Genomic DNA, 26,490 nt, shown 5'->3' with positions numbered 1-26,490 from the left:
GGAGGAGCGTGCGTTCAGAGCATGCGTGCTGCTTCATCAGGCAAAATAGTAGTAGCCATATTGGAAGTGGTATTTATAGTATATTTTGTCAGCTGTTGATGCGGTGCTATGGCTACCACTAGCAACAGACCTTTGATTGCACGGTGGGCGCTGGTGTGACAGGCTGGATTGGGCAGATTGAGCTCATATGAAATGGGGATAAGCATAGAAATGGCAAATGGAATAATGTTATACAAACAAATGGGGGGGGATACCATATTATACAACATGAAACATACTATTGATGGATGTCTATGGGGGGAAAAGGACCGTAAGGGTCCTTAAAGCGGAGTTCCCCTAAAAAAAAAAAAAAAAAAAAAATTTAAGTCAGCAGCTACAAATACTGCAGCTTCTGACTTTTAATAATCGTACACTTACCTGTCCCAGGGTCAAGCGATGTGGGGGAACGAAGCCCCACTACTACTACTACTACTACTACTACTACATCCCAATAAGTATGCTCCATTGAGTGATATTGGTGATCCCAGTCAGGAACTGCTGGAGCTGAGGTATTCTCCTAGCTGCCAGGGGAAGAACTCCTCCAATGAGAGTGGGGGGGAGTGAAGGGAAAGGAAAGACAGATTCTGGTGGTAGGGGACTCAATTCTTAGGAGGACAGAGAGGCCAATCTGTAACAACAACCTGAAGTGCCGAACTATATGTTGTCTGCCGGACGCTTGGGTTCGGCACATCATGGATCTGGTGGAAAGATTACTGGGAGGGGCTGGGGAAGACCCAGTTGTCATGGTGCACGTTGGCACCAATGACAAAGTCAGAGGCAGATGGAGTGTCCTAAAGAATGATTTTCGGGACTTGGGAGCTAAATTGAGGAAAAGGACCTCCAAGGTAGTATTCTCAGGAATACTACCGGTACATCGAGCCACACCAGAAAGGAAGAGGGAGATTAGGCAAGTAAACAAATGGCTCAAGAGCTGGTGTAGTAAGGAGGGGTTTGGGTTCCTGGAGGACTGTGATGACTTCTCAGTCGATAACCGGTACTATAGAAGGGACGGACTGCACCTAAATGAGGAGGGTGAAGATCAGCTGGGATTAAGGATGGCCAAAAAGTTAGAGGGGTTTTTAAACTAGGCAATGGGGGGGAGGGTCCAGAGATAGAGATAGTCAGCATGGAGCATATTCCAGAAGGTAATATTAGGGGCATTAGTGGTAGGGTAACCAAAGCACATAAACTCAAGGTAAACATAGTAGCAAGTCCTAGTTGTAATCTTGGAACACCCAAGAGGATAGTGTGTGACCGGTCAAAATATATTAATGCATTAAAATGTTTGTTTACCAATGCCAGAAGTCTGCCACACAAAATAGGTGAGTTGGAAGCTCTGGTGCATCAGGAGAGCTATGATGTAATCGGTATTGCTGAAACTTGGCTTCATTCCTCTCATGACTGGGCTATTAATATTCCTGGCTATGCACTCTTTCGGAAAGACAGAGTAAAAAGGAAAGGTGGAGGGGTCTGTCTGTATGTGAGAAGTGATCTCAAAGCGAGTGAGAAAGAGGACCTGGTGGACGGAGAGTGTGATGAGTCTGAAGCATTGTGGGTGGAACTGCATACAGATGTGCGTAGTTCAAAGTTAGTCATTGGAGTTTGTTATAGACCACCCAGTGTTAATGAGGAGGTGGAGACTCAGCTCCTTGCACAGATAGAAAGGGCTGCAAGGGCTGGGACAGTGATAATAATGGGGGATTTTAACTACCCAGAAATTGACTGGGGTAATGGCACTGCTGGGACAGTTAAAGGGCAAAAATTTATAAACCTATGGTCCAGTTTATTGAGGCCCCAACTAGGAATGATGCTCTGTTGGACCTGGTAATCTCAAACCATGCAGAACGTATTACTAATGTTCAGATAAAGGAACACCTGGGTAGCAGTGACCATAACATGATTTCATTTGATATTAGCTGTAAGCAAAAATCACATACGGGAAAGATAAAAACACCTAATTTCAAGAGAGCAAATTTTACAAGGATAAGGGCTGCTCTCCAGGACTTAGACTGGGAGGGAATACTGGCATCAATGGGCACAGAACAGAAATGGGAATTCTTCAAAAAGACTGTTTGTGATCTCACGGCAAAGTATATTCCCATGGGCAATAAGTTTAAAAGGCTAAAAATAAAACCGATGTGGCTCACGGCCAAAGTTTAAAAAGCTATAAACTATAAAAAAAAGAGCTTTTAAAAAATATAAAAATGAAGGAACGCTAGTGTCATTTCAATTTTACAAAGAATATAACAGAATATGTAAAAAGGAAATCAAGGATGCAAAAATTCGAAATGAAAGACAGATTGCAAAAGATAGTAGGACAAACCCCAAAAAATTCTTCAAATATATTAATAGTAAAAAGGTCAAATCTGAGCATGTATGCCCTTTACAAAATAATCTGGAGTGGGTGACTGTGGGCAAAGAGAAGGCTAACTTATTAAATACTTTCTTCAGCTCTGTGTATACAAAGGAGCATGGGGGAGCTCATATCTATAATGGGGGTGGTAGTGACGCAGCCCCAAATCCACAATGGCTCAAAAGTGATATGGTCCAGAAATATTTGGACAGAATAAAGGTGGATAAAGCATCCACCCACGGATCCCAAAAGAATTGAGCTCTGTAATTTCAAAGCCATTGTATCTAATTTTTAATTTTTTTTTGTCAAATAACTTTTTATTAGTTTAAAGTGAAACATTACACGTCAAACACTTCGGTACAGCATTGGGGGAGCGAAAGAAAGAGAACAGAAAAATTACAGGGGAGAACATACCATAAAAGCATATTGGCCTACATAGTATAGCCACCTGGAGCAGGTACAAGCCAGGCCAGGTAGAGCTATTCACAGACAGCATGTTCTGCAACACATGTAAGACAGGGATAAAGTCCAACCAATAATAAACCAATCCTCAAGACTCAACAGCCAGTCAAGAGTGGCAATCCGAGGATACAGGTGTCGACTAATAGTGTAAGATAGTTATAATACACTTTAACCCAATCAAACACCCCCCCTCGGGGGGGGGGGTTTGGAAGAGAGATAGGTATAAGAGAAAGGAAGAAGGGAAAAAGAGAAAAAAAAGAGAAGAAAGGGATACCAAAGGATAGAAAGAAAGGTAGAGAGGAAAAGGAGGGGGTAGGGGTGGGTAGTCATCCGAAAACTTCCGCTTGCCTGTCAGGGTCGATTGCCCTTAAGATTCCAGGGATCCCAGACTACGTCATGCGCTTCCAGCCGGTCCTGTATCCTGGCGGTCATCCTCTCCATAAGCTCCACGTCTCTAATGCGGGCGTATAATGCGTCCGGGGTAGGGGGTGCGTTTTTTTCCAATGGAGTGCAACAAGACACCTCGCTGCGGTCAAGATATGGCGGGATAATTTCTGTAGGGATTTGGACAGTTTGGGGATAATTTTTAATTTTTTAATGACAGGAATAGTACCACTGGATTGGCGCAGGGCCAATGTGGTGCCTATATTTAAAAAGGGAACAAAGTCTTTACCAAGTAACTATAGACCTGTTAGTTTAACTTCTATAGTTGGGAAGATACTGGAGGGATTAATAAAAGACCACATAGACAAGTTCTTGCAGGAAAAAAATATTTTAAGCAACAGAGAGCATGGATTCATGAAAGACAGAAGTTGTCAGACAAACCTGATTTCTTTTTATGAGGTGGTAAGTAAAACCTTGGACAGAGGGGTGGCGGTGGACGTGGTATACTTGGATTTTGCGAAAGCGTTCAATACAGTTCTGCACACACGGCTCATGTGTGAGGTAAAGTCTACAGGTTTGGAATTATCAATTGTAAATGGATAGAAAACTGGCTAAAAGACAGAATTCAGTAGTGGTTAATGATTCTTACTCTGAATGGTCTAAGGTTATCAGTGGTGTACCCCAAGGTTCAGTGCTGGGGCCCCTACTTTTTAATATCTTTATAAATGATATTGGGTCTGGGATCAAAAGTAACATTTCTGTCTTTGCCGATAACACCAAGTTATGCAGTGGAATAACCACCTTACAGGATGTCTCCAATTTACAAGCCGACCTCAATGCTCTGTCTAATTGGGCGACTATGTGGCAGATGAGGTTTAATGTTGATAAATGTAAAGTTATGCACTTGGGGGCTAAGAATATGCATGCATCATACATGCCAGGGGGAGTACAACTGGGGAATCCATAGTGGAGAAGGATCTGGGGGTTTTGGTAGATCATAAGCTCAATAATAGCATGCAATGCCAAGCTGCGGTTTCCAAAGCGAGCAAAGTCCTTTCCTGTATTAAGAGAAGTATGGACTCCAGAGAGAGAGATATCATTTTGCTCCTGTTCAAATCATTAGTAAGACCTCATCTGGAATATGCCGTTCAGTTTTGGGCACCAGTTCTCAAAAAGGATATCGGGGAACTGGAGAAAGTGCAGAGAAGGGCAACCAAACTGATAAGAGGCACGGAGGAACTCAGCTATGAGGAAAGATTAGAGGAACTGAATTTATTCTCTCTTGATAAGAGGAGATTAAGGGGGAATATGATCAACATGTACAAATATATAAGGGGTCCATATAGTGAACTTTGTGTCGAGTTATTCACTTTACAGTCAACAAAGAGGACAAGGGGGCACTCTTTACGTCTAGAGAAAAAGAGATTTCATCTCCAAATACAGAAAGGTTTCTTCACAGTAAGAGCTGTGAAAATGTGGAATAGACTCCCTGCAGAGGTGGTTCTGGCCAGCTCAGTGGATTGCTTTAACAAGGGCCTGGATTATTTCCTAAGTGTACATAATATAACTGGGTACTAACATTTATAGGTAAAGTTGATCCAGGGAAAATCCGATTGCCTCTCGAGGGATCAGGAAGGAATTTTTTCCCCTGCTTTAGCAAATTGGATCATGCTCTGCTGTTTTTTTTTGCCTTCCTCTGGATCAACTGTGGGTATAGAATTGGGTATATGGGATTGTATGATATTATTATTAATTTTTTATTTATTTTTTGTGGTTGAACTTGATGGACATGTGTCTTTTTTCAACCTGACAAACTATGTAACTATGTATGACACCAGCACCAAGATAGAGAGCACTGACACCAGCACCGAGATAGAGAGCACTGACACCACGCCAGCACCGAGATAGAGAGAGAGAGCACTGACACCAGCACCGATATAGAGAGCACTGACAGCAGCACTGATACCAGCAACTTGCTGCAGGACCCAAAAAAATGACACCGCTCAACCTCTTCAAACAGGAGGGTACAGGCATATAGTACGGTGTGCTTTTCTTGTACAAGGAAGTGAGCCAAAGGTAGAAAAAAGGTCTGTGTGCTCGATTAAGTAAATCGTTTATAGAGTTATGCATATACATGGTCTAATGGTCACATGTGTTGAATTCCTCCGAGATTCATGCCTCATTCATTTTTATAAATGTGAGGTAGTCAACACTGTCGTGAGCTAGACGAGTGTGCTTATCGGTCACGATCCCCCCTGCTGCGCTGAATGTCCTTTCGGACAGGACACTGGACGAGGGGCAAGCCACCAGTTCCATTGAAAATTGGGCAAGCTCTGGCAAGAGGTAAAGCCTGCCCACCCAGTAGTCCAGGGCTTCATCACTCCTCAGAGCGTCCACATCAGCCGTTAACCCGATGTAGTCGGACACCTGTCGGTCTAGGCGTTCCCTGATGCTGGATCCGTATGAGACCTGTTGATGGGTCGGCTGAAAGAATGACCTCATATCAGAAGTCATCAACACATCTTCAAACCACCCTCTTCTTGCAGGTGCTGTTGTATTGGTACCCGAAACTCTTTCTCTGGGAGTGGGAATTCCTCCTCTGCCAGAACACGCAAAAGCAGAATGCAGCATTTCTCGAAAAAGCAAGGCCTGGAAGTGCTCCATTCTGACAGCCCTCTGTGACGGTGGTAACATTTCCGCCATTTTGTGTTTGTATCGGGGGTCTAAGTACGTTGCCACCCAGTACTGGTCCTTGACCCTTATGCTTTTTATACGTGGGTCCCTGTTAAAACACTGGAGCATGAAGGCCCCCATTTGCACTAAACTGGAAGCGGTGTGGTAGCCTGGCTCCTGCTCATCATCCAGGATAATGTCGTCCTCCTCGTTCTCCTCTCCCCATCTATGTACAACAACAAGGATCCCAGAAAGGTTTAAAGCATGCTCTTCTTGCTCCTCCTCATCCGCCCCAACACCATCCTCCTCTGACTCCTCTTCAGACTCCTGTTGTTGACTTGTCTCAGATAGAGTAGCCCCCCCGGGAATTCATCAAGCATTGCGACTTCCTCATCTTCCTGCTCCTGCTCCTCCACGGCTTGATCAATGACACGAAGCAATGCACGCTCCATAAAGAAGGCATAAGGTACCATGTCACTGATGGCGCCATGGCTGCGACTGACCAGTTTGGTGATCTCATCAAATGGCCGCAGAAGTCTGCATGCGTCGCGTATGAGCAGCCACTGGGGCGGTGAAAAAAAAACAAGCTCCCCAGAAACTGTCCTGCTGCAGAGTTCATACAGGTAGTCGTTAACTGCACGTTTCTGCTGGAGCAGCCTATCGAGCATATATTATATGTGTACAACCCTATATACTGTACACCTAGACCTTTGTGGACCTAATAGTAATAGCTAGTGATTAAACTGACTGTCCCTGCTCCACACAGCGTCCTGTCCCTACACTGACAAAAGACAGCTGCAGAATCAGTGCACCAACCCTTTTGTGGACCTAATAGCTAGTGATTTGTGTCACTACAGTCTGCCCCTGCTCCACACCGTAACCTCTGCCTACACTGACAAAAGACAGAATGTAAAATGGCCCCCAGATCAGGTCTATTTATAAGGTAGGGGGAATGTCCAATTTTCCATGTGCTGAAATGTCTCAATTGGCTGTCCTGTACCCCATGATGGATGTGTCATCGTGGGTCAAAGTTCTTTCACAATGCAAACGCATATGTCCGCCGCGCGAACAGCGCCAGAAGTCCACCGGTTTGGCGAACCATGAACACGCAAAATTTGTGAACCGGGCGAACCGCAAGGCCATCCCTAAGACTCAATAATAGATGCATAGAACATGTGTGTAAAAGTGTAAAACCTGGCTATATTTATTATTATTTATATTAGAGTTTTTGTAATAACAGTTTAACCACATATTGGATGCCTGGCCCTTTTAATTTTCTAATTAATTGCATATTTTTGCGAATTCCATAGTTAATGAGTTATCCCGATCTCCTTTCGTTCAGTGAGACTGAATGGACCTTATGAGCCCCCATATTACCATTGCGCATGTCCATTAGGCTCAGAATGAGACTTGGTCGGGTTGCCATAGTATAAAGGGAGGTTATGCAGCACGCCGCCCGTGCCCCTGGAAGACGTAATTCTATTACGAAAAGCATAGGGCGGAGCAGGGCGACACGCTGGCGTCACCTCGAGCTACTGTCGTGTATCCTGAAGGACGGGTTTGTCCGAATGTGTCTGGCCGGCACTTCAGACTTCAGGCTTTCTAAGATGCGATTTTTGTAAGTGTGTTTTCTGTTTTAATGTTTTAATAAACCAAAGGTTTTACACAATCGGAGCATCTATGTTTTCTCTACATGTTCTATGCATCGATTATTGAGGCTATTTGGAGAGCAGTTGGTGAGCAAGCAGGCACGATCGGTGTACTCAGGAGTCACAGCTACACTTTGAGCATTTGCCTGCACTGATCCTATGTAATGGGGGCTCACGATCGTTCAATTGCATGATTACCACAGGCGATGTGAAGCAAATTGGTTCCACTTGATATACCCCGAAGAGTATTGATTATTACAGGCTTCCCTGGATCCTCTGTAATGGGGGATAACGGCGTCTGATAAGAAGTAATTTTATACACAATGGTGGTGGATTGAGCACTAATCTCTGCACCAACATTTGAAGATTTATTACAATTTCTGATGAATTTACAATTTTTATTACAATTTCTGATGAACTTTTTTACTAATTTTTAGTTTTCATTTACACGGGTGGATGCTATATATACAGTGGGGATCAAAAGTTTGGGCACCCCAGGTAAAAATGTGTATTAATGTGCATAACGAAGCCAAGGAAAGATGGAAAAATCTCCAAATGGCATCAAATAACAGACTAGACATTCTTATGATATGTCAAAAAAAGTTAGATTTTATTTCCATCATTTACACTTTCAAAATGACAGAAAACAAAAAAATGGCATCTGCAAAAGTTTGGGCACCCTGCAGAATTTATATCTTGTACTGCCCCCTTTGGCAAGTATCACAGCTTGTAAACGCTTTTTGTAGCCAGCCAAGAGTCTTTCAATTCTTGTTTAAGGTATCTTTGCCCATTCTTCCTTACAAAAGTGTTCCAGTTCTTTGAGATTTCTGGGCTGTCTGTCACGCACTGCTCTTTTAAGGTCTATCCATAGATTTTCAATAGTGCTGAGGTCAGGAGATTGTGAAGGACATGGCAAAACCTTCAGTTTATGCCTCTTGATGTAATCCCCCATGGATTTTGAGGTGTGTTTAGGATCATTATCCATTTGTAGAAGCCATCCTCTCTTTAACTTCAGCTTTTTCACAGATGGCATCAAGTTACCATCCAAAATTTGATGAAATTTTATTGAATCCATTTTTCCTTCTACTCGTGAAATGTTCCCTGTGCCACTGGCTGCAATACAACCCCAAATCATGATTGATCCACCCCCATGCTTAACAGTTGGACATAGGTTCTTTTCATTAAATTCTGTGCCCTTTCTTCTCCAATCGTACCTTTGCTCATTCTGGCCAAAAAGTTCTATTTTAACCTCATCGGTCCACAGAACTTGTTTCCAAAATGCCTCAGGCTTGTCTATATGTTAATTTGCAAAGTTCAAACGCTGATTTTTGTGGTGAGGACGTAGAAGAGGTTTTCTTCTGATGACTCTTCCATGAAGGCCATATTTGTACAAGTATCTCTTTATAGTGGAATAGTGTACCACAACTCCAGTGTCTGCCAGATCTTTCTGGAGGGATCGTGCAGTCAAACGTGGGTTTTGAATTGCTTTTCTCACAAACCTGCGAGCTGTTCTGTCTGATATTTTTCTTGGTCTTCCAGAACTTGCTTTAACTTCCACTGTTCCTGATGACTGCCATTTCTTAATTACATTCTGAACAGAGGATATTGACATCTGAAAATGCTTTGCTATCTTCTTATAGCCTCCTCCAGCTTTGTGAGCGTCAACTATTTTCAGTTTCAGTTTTCTAGACAACTGCTTAGAATAACCCATGGTGCTGATTGTTGGGGCAAGGTCAGATGAGTCTGGCCATTTAAAACCTTTGAGATTGACATCACCTGGTCTTCCCAGATGATGATTGATAACAATCCATGACACTGGCAGGTCTCAGCTTTGCAAAGGGGGCAGTGCATGCTATAAATTCTGCCGGGTGCCCAAACTTTTGCAGATGCCATTTTTTTGTTTTCTGTAATTTTGAAAGTGACATATTCTAAGAATGTCTAATCTGTAATTTGATGCCATTTGGAGATTTTTCCATCTTTCCTTGGCTTCGTTATGCACATTAATGCACATTTTTACCTGGGGTGCCCAAACTTTTGATCCCCACTGTATTTTTGTTATATATGATTGGACACTTTTTACTTGTATTTTTGTTATTTATTTATTTTTCACTTGATATATTTCATTTTGAGTTTTTATTAATTTGGCTTTCACTGGATATTGCCTCTGCATCTTGGCCATCTGCCAACACTATCAAGTATCTATCAGGTGACCAGCATTCAGGCCCCTACAAACTCCTGTCAGTCTTTCCATTTTTTGCAGCTCACCCTCTCTAAGCCATGATAAGGGTAGTCAGGGATGTTCTCTTGGCACGGCTACCAGTTACCGGCCAGGTTTTCGTGGTGTTTCAGGCTTCCTTGGCTCAGTTACCAGTTGGTGCTCTAGGCAATTCCCTTTTGCTACACTCACAACTTCTCCATGTTTAGTACAGAGGGACAAGCTAGGGGTTTGTGGCCATTACCGTACCGCAGGAACTGTATCGGATTCAAGTAAATGTCCTTCTCTGCAATTTTCCTCTGGTCAGTTTTCTCCCTTCCCCATGCATCCTCTCACCACGTACAGTTCATTCTCATGTCCTGGTTTACCTTTCATATTAGGCTCATATCTTAAACCCTTTTCTGGATATTTGTCAGGATCGGAGGCAACTTTGTGGGTCCCAAACAGGGGGTCCCTTCTTTCATCATCAGCTACATGGGGTGCTGGAGTTCCTCCTGTTTTAGCTGTTTCATACGTAATCCCCTTTGGTAGGCATCCAGGCTTTCGCTATTTTTCTGGACGGATGGCTGTTGCTGGCCCTTCATTGAAGCTTTCACATCACATCACATCTACTTTGGGTCTCTTTTTGCTCTCTTTTAGGCATACTGACCAGCCAGGCCAAGGCACACCTCAGGTCTTGGTAGTTAGGATTATCGCATTTCCAAGTGAAGACTCTTACTACAAGTTTGAAGGATGGCCGCAGACTAACCTGGATTTGTAGGAGGAGTCTGAGGGCTATATATCCCTCCTCCTCCTCCATCGTCGGATCATTTCCAGGTTCCCATCCACCCATTCCACCATACTTTTATTATTTAATTTACATTTCATTCATATTCATTCAGGGTATGCCCTCTTTTAGGCATATTGACCAGCCAGGCCAAGGCACACCTCAGGTCTTGGTAGTTAGGATTATCGCATTTTTAAGTGACATTTGGTTCTGAGTTTTATGCCACTTTAACCACTCGCCGACCGCCCGCCGTCGTTATACATCGACTGTTTGAAGGGGGATATCGTTTGTATGGCAGCAGCTAGCTACCATAACACCGGTATCCTCTTCAAGAGCAGGCAGTCAGCTTTCAGTTAAAAGTGCTCTCTGCAGGGAATTTGCCGCAAGATCACTTTTATCGGTGGCGGGAGAGGGCACCCCCCACCACTCTCCAGTGTCCTCCACCACTTACCGGAGCAGCCAGCAGTGGCGGGAGAGACCGCGTCCTTCTCCCTCTGTGGCACGGAGCTGAGTGAGGGGAAGTTGGCCCCCACCTAGCTCCATAAGATTGCAGGGCAGAAGCAATGCCAAAGGTCACTTCTGCCCATAGCTCCTAAAAGGGACATTTAAAAAAAAAAAATTCTAATTACATTTAAAAAAAATTTTTTTCATTATTATTATTGCATTTTAGTGTAAATATGAGATCTGGGGTCTTTTTGACCCCAGATCTCATATTTTAGAGGTCCTGTCATGCTTTTTTTCTATTACAAGGCATGTTTACATGCCTTGTAATAGGAATAAAAGTGACACAAATAGTTTTTTTAAAAGAACAGTATAAAAATAAAAAATGACAGAAGCAAACACATATGTGAGTAGCGCCTGCATATGTAAACAGTGTTCAAACTACACATGTGAGGTATCACAGCGATCGTTAGAGCGAGAGCAATAATTCTAGCTATAGAGCTCCTCTGTAACTCAAAACATGCAACCTGTACAATGTTTTAAACACCGCCTATGGAGACTTTTAAGGGTAAAAGTTTGTTGCCATTCCACGAGCGGGTGCTCCCCTAATGTGATGGGTCCTCCAGCGGTGAAGGACAGGTGGCAGAGAGGCGGCAGACGATCGAACAGCTGGCGAGGGCCCAAATTCGAGGGGACATGCGCAATGGTGGGCAGATCCAATGCTGGTGGGCGGGGCCAACAACATTAGGGATCCACGGCATCCAGGCCCTCCATGCCTGGGATGCTGCAAATGCCAGATCAACAGGCTCATGACGTGCGGTCGGAAAGGCGAGCTGTCCTGCTCAGAGGAGGAGGAGTCGAAGAGCCGCACTGAGGGATTCTGAAGCTGTTGGGGGCATTCCTGGTCACCCCGGTAAGTCCTCTGTTTATCTAATACTTAATTGAATGCTGCACTGTTGTTTGGTGTAGGGGCTATGGGTGCTGCAGTGGCTACTAGAGCCATGCCACAGTCATCTGCGGCTGCCGCTGCTGGCCTACAGGTGGCGGGCACTCTGCCTTCCAATTCTGGGACAAAGGCCCAGCTGCAAGACTTGCTGGGAGGGGTCTGTGGGATTTGGTGCAGAGATTTGTGGGTGGAAAAGGAGGCCAGCCCCTGCAGGTGTCACTGTGGTTCCAGTTATTGGCAGGGCTATTGCGAATGGCGGAGGGGATGAGGTAGAACGGGGGCCCCACCCCCTCCCAGGTCACGGGTGTCCCACCTGCCTCTACGGAGCTAACTGTAAGGCCCCCGACCATGGTGTCCATGAGTACGAGGGCTGAGGAAAAAGCAGGAGCGTCGCAGCAGGTCACGGGCTGGACGGATGTGGTTAGGATTGCTGATGCAGCAAAATGTGAGGTGTACATGTGCTTTGAAGGGCCGTTGGGGGGCACATTTTAAATGTTCGGGAAAAAATTTGCAAGGGTGAGTATGCAGAGACCTTCTCCTTACTGCCCCTAGAAAAACTTGGATGGGATCAAGCATTACGACTCTAAGAGGAGGACGAGGAGAAGCAGAGGTACAGATTGATTCCGCGGGAGTTCGCTAACTGGTTGCAGGCATTTGCCATTATGGCGAACATTATAGGGAAGAAGAGCACGGAACATTGTTCAGCTCTTTTTTTGTTACATGGATGCCATCACAGATGCTCACTGGGTCTATGGGGATCGGTCTGGTTAAGGTACGATGAGCAGTTCCGGCAGTGCAGGGCCGTCCGTCCGTCTCTTTGCTGGGATCACAAAGACATTAGCCTCTGGCCGGAAAGAAATGGGGTCGCTGCTGGCAGTAAAACGCGGGATCATGTAAGTTTGGGGGGGTCCTGCCTTTTAAACACAAGTGCTCTGGAAGTGGAGGTTCACATCCTGTGTCCCACTGCTTCAAAAAAAGGTGAGAGGAGCCATGCCGCTGAGTTTGCCAACAAGGGGGATAACACTGGTGAGGGGGGAAAGGATGCAACCTTTTCTTTTTCTAAATAGGTACCCAGACCTGGAAGCGACAAAGCCGTGGGATTCTTGGAGGGTTTTAGGATCCCATGTTCTCTGACTGCTGTCCTGCCTATGGCACGGAATTTGCGGTCTGCATTGCAGCATCCTGGGGTGGTTTTGGAGAAGTTGGCTAAGGAAGTTGGCACTGGGTCGCATGGGTGGGCCGTTCTTGGTTAAGCCTTTGCAGGATTTAGTTATTTCGCCTCTATTTTGATGCCTAATGCCGCGTACACGCGATCGGAATTCTGGCCAGAAAAAGACAGATGAGAGCTTTTCATCAGAAAATGCAACCATGTGTATGCTCCATCGGAATTTAGCTGTCCGAATTTCCGCCAGCCAAAAATTGATAGCATGTTCTCAATTTTCCCGATGGAAAACATTTCTATCAGAAGTTCCGATCATGTGTATGCAATTCCGAACACAAAAAATCACGCATGCTCAGATTCAACTAAGAGACAGAAGCTATTGGCTATTGACTATTGAACTTCCTTTTTCTAGTCCCATTGTACGTGTTGTACGTCACCACGTTCTAAACGATTGGAATTTGGTGTGACCGTGTGTAGGCAAGACAGCTTGAGCGGAATTCCGTCGGGAAAACCATCAGAGCTTCTTCCGACGAGAATTCCGATCGCGTGTACGCGGCATTATACTTCCTTTGATGCAGCAGTGGGTTCACTGATATGGACAAGTGGTGTTGATGGCAAAATCCGACATTCAATCCGCTTTCCGCTTGCTTCCAGTACATCTGGACAGTTTTTGGCTGCTGGGATGCTGCTGGCAAGAGGAATTTTATGTGGATCAATGCCTGCTCATGGACTCCTCCATTTCCTGCACCGTTTGAGAAGTTCAGCTCTTATTTGGAATGGGTGGTTAGAGAAGTGTCTGGTCTGGATTCCATCATCCATTATTTGGATGATTTCCTCTGTGTGGGCCTGCCTTCCTCTAATGTGTGTGTGATTGTCCTGTCCACGTTGCAGCACATTGCGGGTAGATTCAGTATTCCGTAAGACAGAAGGCCCGACTACTGTGATCAGTTTCTTGGGCATAGTTCTAGACTCTGTTGCCATGGAGTGCCATCTGCCGGAGGATAAATTGGTGGCGCTGAAGGAGAGAGATTCCGGGGATCTTGGGACAGCTTCAGAAGCTACAATCATTGCTGGCTAAGTTTAATTTTGCATGTCGCATTACTCCTATGGATAGGGTTTTTTGCAGACGGCAGTCAGCAGCTACAGCAGGAGTTAAGGCCCCGACCCATGTTATCCATCTTAATAAAGAACATTGAAAGGACTTGAAGGCGTGGCATACATTTTTGGAATCTTATAACGGTCGATCAGTCTGGGTGTGCGGCCCGGTGAGTAACTTTGACTTGGAGCTGTTTATGGTAGCGGCTGGGTCTACTGGGTATGGGGCCTTCTATCAGGGTCACTGGAGCATGGAGCTTTGGCCACGCTCTTGGGTGGACATAGGTTTTCTTTGCAACCTGGTGCTCCTGGAACTTTTTCCGGTGGTGCTGACTATGGAGATATGGGGTGAGTCTTGTCGGAACTTGAAGATACGTCTGAACTGTGACAACATGGGAGTGGTGCAAGTCATCAACCGCATCTCAACATCATCACAATCAGTAATACGGCTGCTGCTCCACATGGTGGTACGTTGCTTGCAGTTGAACATTTGTCTATATGCTGTCCACCTTCCGGGCATCAACAATACTTTGGCTGACTCCTTATCTTGGGTTCAGTGGGACAGGTTCAGAGAGCTGGTTCCAGCGGCAGAGGAGGAAGGCGTTCCTTGTCCCGGATGGCTATGGGAGATTGCCTTGGAGTTGCCACCGGATGGATCAGATGGACGGTGAGTGAGTCCACGTGGACGGCCTACGTCAAGGTATCGTAGGATGGTTGGGGATGGTTCGGCAAGCCAGGGGGAAGCAGGACAGTCCGGAGGTGAGGCTGCTGGTTCTTTATTTTGTTTCCAGGAACATGGAGCGAGGTGGGTCAGTGTCTGCCATCAGGGAGAAACTGGCTGGCTTGGCTTTTTTCTTCAAACTACGGGGCATGACAGATTTGACAAAGGATTTTTGGGTCCGGCAGGCAGTTAAGGGGTATCAGAAGCTACACAAGCGCAAGGATACTAGGCGGCTCATATCCTTTGCGAATCTGCAGGCCATTTTTGGTCACCCTATTTAAGGTAGCGTTTCTGGTGCATTTCGGATTGGGGAATTGGTCAGCCCCTCTAAGAGGGTTGTGGGTGGGTTTATGGGACAGGACATGATTTGTAGTGACAACAGGGTTCTGTTATTGCTGCGCAGTTCAAAGACGGACCAGGGGGATAAGGGAGTGCGGATGCAGCTGTTTCCACTGCGGGGTTCCCCGGTTTGCCCGATGGGGCCAGTAAGGGGGTTCTTGTCAGTTCACCCAGTCAGGGAGGGGCCATTCTTGTTACATGGGGATGGGTCTCCTTTATTTAAATTTCAGTTTGTGTTCATTTCCCAGAAAAGTCTTAAGGCAGCGGGTTTGGATCACACACAATGCGCCTTGCACTCCTTCTGCAAGGGGGGGCCACCCGGTTGGGTTGGACGAGGCAGCCGTAAAATGGATTGGTAGATGGGAATCCAAGAGATTCCCTACTTACATTCGCCCACAGTTGGTGGATTACCTGTTGAAGGAGAGGGAGGGATAGTAGTTGGGTGTATATGTCATTATGTGTTTTTCTTTTTCATTTGTGGTGAGTGTTTAGTGTTTTGTATTGGTGCTATCCCATGGTGTTTGTTCATTCTTTTCTTTCAGATGGCGTGCACCTACGCCTCATCTGGATTATGGGCCATTCATATGTTTTTTGGGGGGCTGGGCGAGCAGACGTAGGTGTGTATTCACTGGTTGGGGATACCTGGGATGATGTGGAGTAGTGTTGTGCCAAAGGTGCATTGTTTTGCACGTCTGGACCAGCCGCCTGACATTTTGGTACTTCATGTTGGCGGGAACAATTTGGGGATTCGAGAGCTAATTTATGAATGTCAAGTCTGATTTGTTGAGGCTCCGCACGGCTTTTCCTGACTTGCTGGTGTTATGGTCCGACATTGTTGCTGGGAAAACTTGGCGCCTGGCACGGTCAGTGGCGAGGCTCAATAAGGCTCGCATAAAGGTGAACAAGGTGGTGGGAAGATTTATTACTCAGAATGGGGACATGGTCATCCAGCATATGGAGTTGGAATCCTATACCAGCCTGTACCTCTGAGGAGATGGGGTTCACCTGTCTACAATGGGGATTGATTTATTGGCGCTGGGTGTACAGAATGGGATTCAGCGGGCCCTGCGGTGTTTTGGTCTTTGATGGTATCAGAAAACATACGAGATGGAGGTGTTGGGGACTCATCAGTATATGTGCCTCTCTGGTGTATTCCAGTTAGAACGGTTAGCTGGAATACTGGAATGGTTGCACTGCGGGAAGGGGGTTGTCTCAGAGCTGGTGTGGTAGGGCTGGTGGCCTATCATGGAGAAAAGTCCCGCAGTGTAGTAGTGGAATACTGTATGTGTTATGTTCGGGTGCCTTCAAAGACCAACTAGTGATTGATAGTTGTTGTTTACAGATGTTTATATGTTAAAAGTTTTGAAATATTAATATTTTGTTAATAAAAAGGCTGCTATGGCCATTTTTACTCCAAATTTAGGTGTGGTCTCGTTAATTTAGATAATGGTAAGGGGGATGGTGGAGTATAAGTGGTTGGGCAGTATAAAGAAGGTTGGGGGCATCTGGGCTACACTGGTCATGTTCTTTAGCCAGCTGGAGAATGGAACAGCGACAAGCTCCCAGGGCCCCCTCTCCACAAAAATGGAAGATTATGAATGTCCTCTACAAACAATATTCATAGATAGGGTCAATTAGAAATTGTACCATCATCCAGAATTTTTTTTGCCTTTCCCTCCCCCCTTTCTTTTTTCTCTGCCCCCTTTAACCTTACCTTATCCCTCCCTTTCTCATTTTTTCTTTGTCTTTCCTTTTCCTCACCCCCTCCCCTTTCACCATTCCCCTTGTAGTAGCCTCATCACGCTTTTTCCTCCCCTTTTTCTTCTCACTCCCCACAGTTATTCACGTGTTTGTGGTTTTGTGGCTTGTAGTTTTCTCCACAGTTGGTTCACCATAGTACTTCATTGATCATCATGATTACTGCCAGCTCACTTTTCACTTGGCACCCCTCACTTACCCATTTAACTTTGGTTCCACTGTTACCATTTCCCTTAATATTTTTTCCCCTTCCCTCCCTCCTTCACATGTTCCAGCCCATTGTTTACCCACTCCATGCATTTTATGCTATCCATATTCCAGCCTTTCGAATTTTAGTTCCCCCCGGGCACCGCGGGAGACCCCCTACTAGCGACGCTTGTGTATGCTGGGATTGAGGTAAGCGGTCCTCTACCTGTCCCCACATAACAGCTGTATATTGTTCAAATTTATATATTGCCCTGAAACGTTATTTTCTGTATGTGATTAAATGCATTGTTTTTGATCATGTGCTAATTAAATTGCAGATATTTTCCTGATGAAGCAGCTCAGTCCACGAAACTAGTAGAAATACTGTCCATATCCAACTATCCCACTGTGATTTTCCCCATCAGGGCAGTATTTATTACCTTGGTGATATACATGGACCGTCACCTATTTTTTATTTTTAGCATTGATATTATTGTCATGTATTGTGCATCAATAAACTTTTTTATATCTTTTTACATGATTGTTTCTATATCTGAACTTACCTTTATTGTACTGTACTGAGATAGTCCAATTGCCCTTTAGTTCTTTGGTGAGTACCTGGCTGGGGACCAGGCTCCCAACCCCCTTATTTCTCTCCACGAAAAAATAACTCCTGCTTTCCATTGGTCCCGGCCATGAGGACAGTCACATAAAGAAAAATAACTGTATATGGTAATTCATCTATGGTTATGTAGTTTGTAAAGGAAATCTACATTTCTGTGTGTTCAAAACCAGTATTCATAGATGAAGGTGCTGCAGCCTAGACAGCAAAAATGACAGTGTACTCTGTACATGCTAACAATAAGCATGATTATATACTAAAGGCAGATTTCAGGTTAAAAAAAAAAAAAATAGGTTATTTACATTTAATGCAAAGTGTCCCTTGCACTGGTGACAATTGTAATAGTGAAAATACTCTGTCCCAACCCCCCATACCCCATTGCAGTATTCTTTCAGTGCTTGGATTAATACCAGTACTGGACATGTGAACAGCACTCATTAAGTGTGTGCCTGTCCTTTCAACCAGGCTCCTCTATTCACAAAACTGGACTGTAGCTTCCATTAATAAAAAGCAATGAATGTAGCAGGAGGACCATTCATTCATCTGCCTGACCTCTATTTCACTGATGGAAGCTATAGTACAGCTTCTATGAAAGGAGACGTGGGGCAGGAATAGTTGGCATAGTTCCATCAACAGTATTTAACCCCACAACATCGGAAGAATACCTCCGCAGGATATTAGAGGGAGGTAGAAGACTTTGGATTTCCTTGTGACAGCTGAAAGCAACACAAAGGACATTTCACAATAAATGTGAGTGTAGAACCCTCTAGTGTACAGTTTGGTTAGGTACATTTATGCTGACTCACAGTAGTCAAGTAAGTCTGGGTAATTGCTGTTCAGCTTGAGGTCAGGCTGTAAGGCTTTCCAGACAAGGCCACTATTGACTCCCCCATGGTTCTGGAGGTTCATGGAATCTTCTAGGAGCTAGTGGGCGGAGATGCAGAGGCAAGGATCTGAATATTCATGGCAGTTTGACCAATCTCCAGGGAAGCCTTGCAGGGCGGTCAGACAGGCTAATAAATATGAAAGAGCCTGCCCAGGGTTTTTTGTTGGGTGGAAGATGGAGTTCTGAGCTGAGGAAGTTGTGAGATCTGGGAGGAGACCCCGAGGCTCTGCTACTAGGCTGGAGCTGAGGAAGGAGAAAAGCTTAAGAGCGGGATCTCCACTACCTTTCAGTCTCTTCCAGAAGAAACCCTGTCTAGCATGGAAAGAGCTAGTAGTGCTACATAAGTAATGTCTCCTGTGCTGATTTTTACAAATTTTAATTGATCTAAACTTAGGCTTTAACTCTAAGCCCCCATACACACGGTCGGAAATTGCGACCACAAAATCTGTCAGATTTTTTCCGACGGATTTTGTTCGAAACTGGTGTTGCATACACACGTTCGGACAAAGTTGTCGGAAAATCTGATCGTTTGGAACGTGATGACGTTTGTTCGTTACGACGGGACTACGTTCAGGCTAGTAGCCAATAGCTTTGCTCTCGTACTTTGATCTGAGCATGCGACGGAAAAAGTCCGATAGAGCCCACACACAAACGGATTTTCCGACAATATAATCCGATCAGACCTTTTCCGTTGGAATTTCCGACTGTGTGTATGGGGCATAAGGGCTCATGCACACTGAATCTAAAAGAAGCTGCTCCTACAGGCTTTTGAGCTTTTTTGAGCTCTCACTTTTTCTGCCTGGAAACTCCCCTCCATGTTAGTCAATGTGCCCATGCACACTATGGCTTTTTCAGGAGTTTACGGGCATATGCTCTTACAGGTAGAACAAAAAAACAAATACTGCTCAAAATGAATACAAAAGCATCTTTTTTGCTGTGCTTAGCTTTACATTAATCTTACCTACATTATTTGCTAACTAATTGTAATAAACATAACCAAAAACTATCTGCAGGGACCAGTTGGTGCAGGCTGGTGCTCAAAATTTTTGGGGGGGTGCAAAAAAACTGAAAAAAATAATCAATTGCGGCCACTGTGTACATCAAACGCAGCCACTGTGCCCATCAAATGCCGCCACTTTGCCCATCAAATGCTGCCACTGTGCCCATCAAATGGCGCCACTGTGCCATTGAATGCTGCCACTGCGACCATTGAATGTTGCCACTGTGCCCATCAAATGTCGCCACTGTGACCCCTCCGCCCGCTCGTGGCCTCCTCCGTGTGTCTCCTCCTGTCCTCCCCTCCCATCAGGCGTCCAATCACAATGCCTGTCATTTCAGCCAATCAGGTGAAGGGTAACAGAACCGAGTACCTAATTGGCAGAGAGGCGGTTCAGTGTTAGGAAAGCGAATATTAATTTGCTGTTTTAACATACCTGGGTGAACTGCAAATGCCAAGCATGGCGCTCGCAGGTCACCTTATTTGACGCCTATTAGAGCCCATGGCTCTAATCAGGTGCTTCAAAAAAAAAACACCCCCCCGCCGCTGTAATTCAGGCCAAGTACCTGAATAGGGCATACCTCCCAACTTTCTGAGATGAGAATGAGGGACACCTATTATCAAAAGTATGTAGGCGTAAGACATACCCCCTTTCACACCCCCCTTAAAGGAAAATTGTACAAAAAAAAATAGCTTAAAGAGGGATTCTGCCCAAAAAAAAAATATTAAAAGCCAGCAGCTATAAATACTACAGCTGCTGACTTTTAATAAATGGACACTCACCTGTCCTGGGTTCCAGCGATGCCGGCAGCCGAGGCCGATTGACCGCTTGGGCCTCAGCTGCTGCCGCCGCCATTCGAGGTGAGGGAATCAGGAAGTAAAGCGAATCGGCTTCACTTCCCGGTTCCCTACTGCGCATGCGCGAGCGGCGCCGCGCAATAGGAAATCTCTGCGCTGTCACTGGGACCCGTGTGTGTCCCAGCAGACAGCGCGGCAGGGCAGGAAATGGCGTAGACTCCCGTGGGAGTCTATGCCCGGAAGTGGGTGAAAATACCTGTCTTTGACAGGTATCTCCACCCCCCTCCCCCCTGAAAGGTGTCAATTGTGACACCGGAGGGGGGGGTTCCGATCAGCGGAGGTTCCACTTTAGGGTGGAATCCCTCTTTAAACACACAAGTACTTTTTTACCACTAATATTCCTTTATACTGGCTGTTGGAATTGACAAATGCAGCAATTTAGAAACTGGATAAAAGGTTTAGCACTGGGAAGCACTTAAGTAGTGCATTTTCTATACAACTACCATATTTATTGGCGTATAACATGCACCCCACGTTTAGGAGGGATTTTTTAGGAAAAAAACTTTTAGGAGGTAAGTTTAAGGGAAAAAAAAAACGTACATTTAAATGCCCATCAATGCAGCCTTATCAGTGTCTATTGCAGCCTTGTCAGTGCAGCCTTGCCCCCAGTGTCCATTGCAGCCTTGCCCCAGTGCAGCCTTGTTCCCAGTGTCCATCGCAGCCTTGGATGAATTTAAAATTAGCACCACCGAGATCGCCACCAAGACTTGCTGGAGCGAAGTGAACGCTGCCGTGATCTCAGGGACTGGGCGGAGCCGAGATACTTGGTCGAGTGTACTCGGCTCTTCTTGGCTCTGCTCGCAGTCATGCCCAGTCCCGCCCTATGATGGACATAACACAGGTCCAATGGCGGGACTGGGCATAACTGAGCAGAGCCGAGTACACTCGGCTATGTGTATCTCGGCGGCGATCGCTGTGCTACGCTCACAATCAGCGGAGATCGACAGGGATTGGCGTATAACATGCATGCACGATTTTCCCCTGATTTTAAGGGGAAAAAAGTGAGTGTTATACACTGATAAATACAGTATATAAATCAGACCAAAATGAGGAGGAAAGAGGGACAGAGGGACTTTGTTTCAAATCATGGACAGTCCCTCAAAGTCAGGGACAGTTGTGAGCTATGGTATAGGGGGTGGCTGCGGCAGGAACTAATTTTGCTTGGCCATATCAAGTCTATGTACTGCATTTAGTTTTGCGTGAGGAAGTCTTATGCCGCTTACACACGATCAAACAATGGGGTGGAAAAGTCTGGCAAATTCAAGTCGGCCGGACAATCCCCCCGTGTGTAGCCTCCGGCGGACTTTTTTGACCCGAAAGTACGGCGGACTTAGAAAGTAGTTTAGCACTCCAATCTTCCCGCCGGACTTGCATTTCGGCGGACAATTCGGCCGTGCGTATGCCAGTCCGCCGTACTTTTGAAATGAACTGACTTTTCCCGGAGAAAAGTCCGCTCATTTTGAGCACGTCTCCAGGTAGGCGGGGCCCGCGAACGATGCGTCGCTGTCCCCGCCACCTGGTATGGACTTAAAGGGGAACCCCAACACCGTGGAGAGGATGCTGGGACTGTGACATCATAATAGGCGGGGACATCATCCGGTGATGTCAATATATAAGTCACTGCGCGACGGGTCCGTGCCATTGTGAGCGGAGGATACGATGAGGCAACATCTGAAGAGAAAAACGGAAGGCGGCGACGACAGCGGCGACGACAGCGGCGACAGAAGACCGGGCCACCACCTGTAAAAGAGCTAGAAGAAGGCGCGGTGGCCCGGCAGAAGAACCGAAGAGGGGGACAAGACCCCCGAAGTCGGAAGAAGAGGGCGGCGGCGAGGAAGAAAGCCCGGCTCCTCCGCTAGTAAAAGAGCTAGAAGAAGATAACGGAGGAGTCCGGCGAGAAGACCCCCGAAGACAGAAGACCCCCGGAGCTGTGCAATAAACTATTTTAACCCTTGTGTGTTGTGTTTTTTGTACTTTATTTTACAGGTGAATGGGTAGGGGTACATTGTACCCCATACTCATTCACATAGGGTGGGGGGCCGGTATCTGGGGCCCCCTTATTAAAGGGAGCTCCCAGGTTCCCATAAGCCCCCCGCCCGCAGACCCCGACAACCAACGGCCAGGGTTGTAGGGAAGAGGCCCTTGTCCTCATCAACATGGGGACAAGGTGCTTTGGGGTGGGGGGGTACGGCTCTGGAGGGGGGGCGCTCGCTCGCTTACCGGCCGGGTAGCGTGCTCGGACAAGGGTCTGATGTGGACCTGGGGGGGACCCCCACGCCGATTTTTTTCGGCATTGGGATTCCCCTTTAAGTCCATACCAGGTGGCGGGGCCAGCGACCCATCCTTGGCGGGCCCCGCCTACCTGGAGACGCGCTCGAAATGAGCGGACTTTCCTCCGTGTGTGTGTGGGCGAGTCCGTTCATTTCAAAAGTACGGCGGATAGTACGGCAGACTTAGTACGCCGTATTAGTCCGCTGAAAAAGTGCCGTGTGGAAAGTCCGGCGGACAGCCCGGCGGGAAGTCCACCAGACTAAGTCCGCCGGATAGTCCGCTACGTGTGTACGCGGCATGAGAGACTCATTTCATTTTAATGAGGTTTTATTTTCAGAGGGTTGTTGTGGCTATGGGGATTTTCCTCATTTAAAAGTGACACTAAATTCTAGTTTTAAAAAAAAGCAAGTTTTATTCAGGTATTTATACTTAATGCAAAAAAACTGCCATCAATTGCTCTCAGCCTGTTTTGGGGTTTCCATATACCTTAACTTTTGTAAGTTTTGAAAATAAATCTGTTGATTTAAAGATGTTTCTTTTGTTTACTTTCTTCAGGGAATGCCCTAACATTTTTCTAAAAAAAAAAAAAAAAAAAAAAAATACTTTTCATTTTGAAATCAGTAAAAACATGTTAGGGATTCTAATCCCTATTCACTATTCCTAGGAGTATAACAAAAAGTTTTGGCTGAAGTTCCAATTCTAGTAGGCACCATTCAGTATTACACAGACCCTCTTAGCTTTGGCAACTGGAACACATAGGAACAAGTAACCTCATTGCTCCGCTCTAAAATAAAGTAACAGAACAAATATATCTGTGATGCTGTTTAGGTGTTTAGATGCAAAATTTCAAATATATTGGAGGACTGTTGTCTATAGATCTGCACATTTTAAGTTGTCACAGATTCAGTCCGCACACTTACAAAATATTCATAAATATATCAAATACAGTGTGGATATTTAAAGACCAGTAAGGGCATGAATACATTCCTGGCATATCACAATAATTAGCAACAGTTAAATTTTTCTGAAAACCTCCACCTTTTATCATTAAGCCATCCTTGAGCATGTCAGTGACTTTGCCTAGACTCGGGTGACATTATGTCTGCCACAGGTAACAGAAAGAATTTTCTCATTCTCCCCCCACTGCCGTCAGCTTGCAACATTGTAACTTGGAAGTAAGTTCCAAGGTGAGAGGCTGCAGCAGGGGCTGGTCTCTGAATACAGCCAAGAACTGCACAGGCATCAGGATATATATATATATATATATATATATATATATATATATATATATATATATATGATTTTGTCATCTATGAACCTGGTTCTTGGTTCAGGAAGTAGATGGTGACCTTTGGTGATGTTCCAGTAAAGATAGTGCCATCAAGAGAAGTACAGGCTCATTTTTAGACTGTTAGTTCAATTGGACATACCTCATATATTATGCGGGATGTGCATTTAACCAAAAGCAGTGAAACTTAAAAGGGTTACTCCGACTATGTAGTTTTGATGTTGATAAGATACAATCACTAGTGTTCCAAAAGATGAACATAGAATACACAGCCATTATATTTTTAAACTTTAAATTTCTCTTCCATACCACAGACCTTTTTTGGCAATGTCAATACATCTGGGGTGATAGAACACCGCCTCCACTATCCGATCAAGGCTCGCTACGTCCGCTTTATTCCTGTGGCTTGGAACCCAAAAGGAAAGATTGGACTTCGGGTGGCGCTGTATGGCTGTGAATACAGTATGTTATAACCATAAATAATACACACTGATATCATTTAACTTAGAAATGTTATAAATTGTCATTATTTGGTGGTAAGAAATCAGTTTTCCTCTGCAAACCTGTACTTTATCATTCAGGATCAGGTTACATAGGTTGAAAAACGACACATCTAGTTTAGCCAGTAGAAAAAATATTTAAATAAATAATATTTAAATAAATAATTGAAAACCTCCATATACACAATATGCACAAACCCACAGATGATCCAAAGAAAAGCCACCCATCCCCCCCACCCCCCCCCCCCCCCCCATATTAAGCATGATCCAATTCACCACAGCAGGAAAAATAAATTCTTTCACAATCACTCATGTTATTACCGAAGTGTTAATATCCAGTTACATTTTGTGCAATTAGAAATGCATTCAGCTTAAAAAAAAAAAAAGCTGCCCAGAATTGCTGTAGTAGGATCTACACTGCCTGCATCTCCCTGTTTCTGCCTCATCCATTCTTTGTGAACTTCTCCTAAATATTCTCCCAGGTGAGTCTTGGTATTGAGCATTATACCTATTTGCACTAATAAAGTGACCTATCAGCTCTGACATTAGGAAGAAAATTCCTGCTCCTCCACCAAATTGAAGGCCCCCACACAGAGATGCAGTGCAGAACAAAAAGATTAGTGGGAAAAACATTAGCTGCAAGGAGCTTACAAGCAATAATGATGGCTGGTCCTTTGCCTTCTGATTCACAGCTTCCACCATTCAGGTCCTCTTTAAATGTATCCTGAAAGGATAAAGTACATGTTTGCTTTCAAATGCAATAATCCTATACATCAGGAGTCTTCAAACTGTGGCTCTTGGGCCACATCTGACTGGCTATGAGGTTATTATGGTAGATCCTCAGACACAGGTCTTATGGGGACCCTGATGTAAGGGGGACTCTGGCAGAGACATTGGTGTAAGGGGGGACTGTGATGGGGACCCTGCTGTAAGGGGAACTGATGGAGACACTGGTGTAAGGGAGGATTCTAAAGGGGACCCTGATGTAATGGGGATTCTGATGGAGACACGGTTGTAAGGGGACTCTGATGGGGACCTAAATGTAGGGGGGGAGGCTGATGGGGAATCTGATGTAGGGATGGACTCCAAAGTGGACTCTGATGTTTTATTAAAGTTATTTTTGTTTTTGCTGAATCATGTCATGCTAATTATATATACAAAGTGTTACACTAACAAAAAATATGTATGTAAAATAGTGAATTGGTATGAAAATATGAAAGTGTTATAATTATATAAATGTCCAACATAAGAAAACAGTCTCACAAAAATAATAGTGAAAGGTGTGTGGTTCCAACAGCCAAAGATCAAAGATGGATGACATCTCCTTCCCTCAATCATAGAGGCAAATCACAAACACCCAAATCAGATGTCTTCTTACCAGAGCTTGAGGACCCGCTGAAAGCAGGCGAGACAAGCAGGCTTTTGAGGATCCTCTAGCAATACTCCAGCCAGCATCAAACAGCCACAGGGATAATGTCTCAGGATAAATTCTAGAAGAGATAGCGCCAGCTACTCACACAAGTGAAAGAATATGTGCATGTCTCCATCAAAACAATCCCGGTCAAGCAAGATGGCATCCACCTTCACTTTGGGGTATCGTGATGACGTGACCAAGCAACTTCGACCTATGTGTTTTATCATCATAGGACTTCTACTGGGGCTGTTTGATTCTAGCTGGAGTATTTCTAGGGGGAGAGTCCCCAAAAGTCTGTTTAATGCAACTGTTTTCAGGGGGACTTCGAGCTCTGGTAAGAGGACATCTGATTTGGGTGATGGTGATTGGCCTCCATGGTGGAGGGAAGGAGATATCATCCATCTTTGATCTTTGGCTGTTGGAACCACACACCTTGCACAATTGTCTTTGTGGGACTGTTTTCTC

The 26,490-nt window shown here is 45.1% G+C and overlaps 1 protein-coding gene across 3 annotated transcripts in view; it reads left to right on the top strand.

Annotated features, from left to right (window-relative positions):
- The window catches only part of CNTNAP1 (contactin associated protein 1), a 525,816-nt gene that overhangs the window by 128,936 nt on the left and 370,390 nt on the right, over nucleotides 1-26,490 (top strand). For all 3 annotated transcript variants that reach the window (XM_077459411.1, XM_077459410.1, XM_077459412.1), the window contains exon 4: nucleotides 24,426-24,573. In XM_077459411.1, the coding sequence (XP_077315537.1) occupies nucleotides 24,426-24,573 (148 nt within the window). The remainder of the gene's footprint in view (nucleotides 1-24,425; nucleotides 24,574-26,490) is intronic.

Source organism: Lithobates pipiens, unplaced genomic scaffold, assembly GCF_037356315.1.
Source record: "Lithobates pipiens isolate NorthernLeopardFrog02 unplaced genomic scaffold, aLitPip1_a1.2 Scaffold_28, whole genome shotgun sequence".
Classification (NCBI taxonomy): domain Eukaryota; kingdom Metazoa; phylum Chordata; class Amphibia; order Anura; family Ranidae; genus Lithobates; species Lithobates pipiens.
Note: the sequence above shows the minus strand (reverse complement) of the source record. Positions and strands in the feature narration are given on the sequence as shown.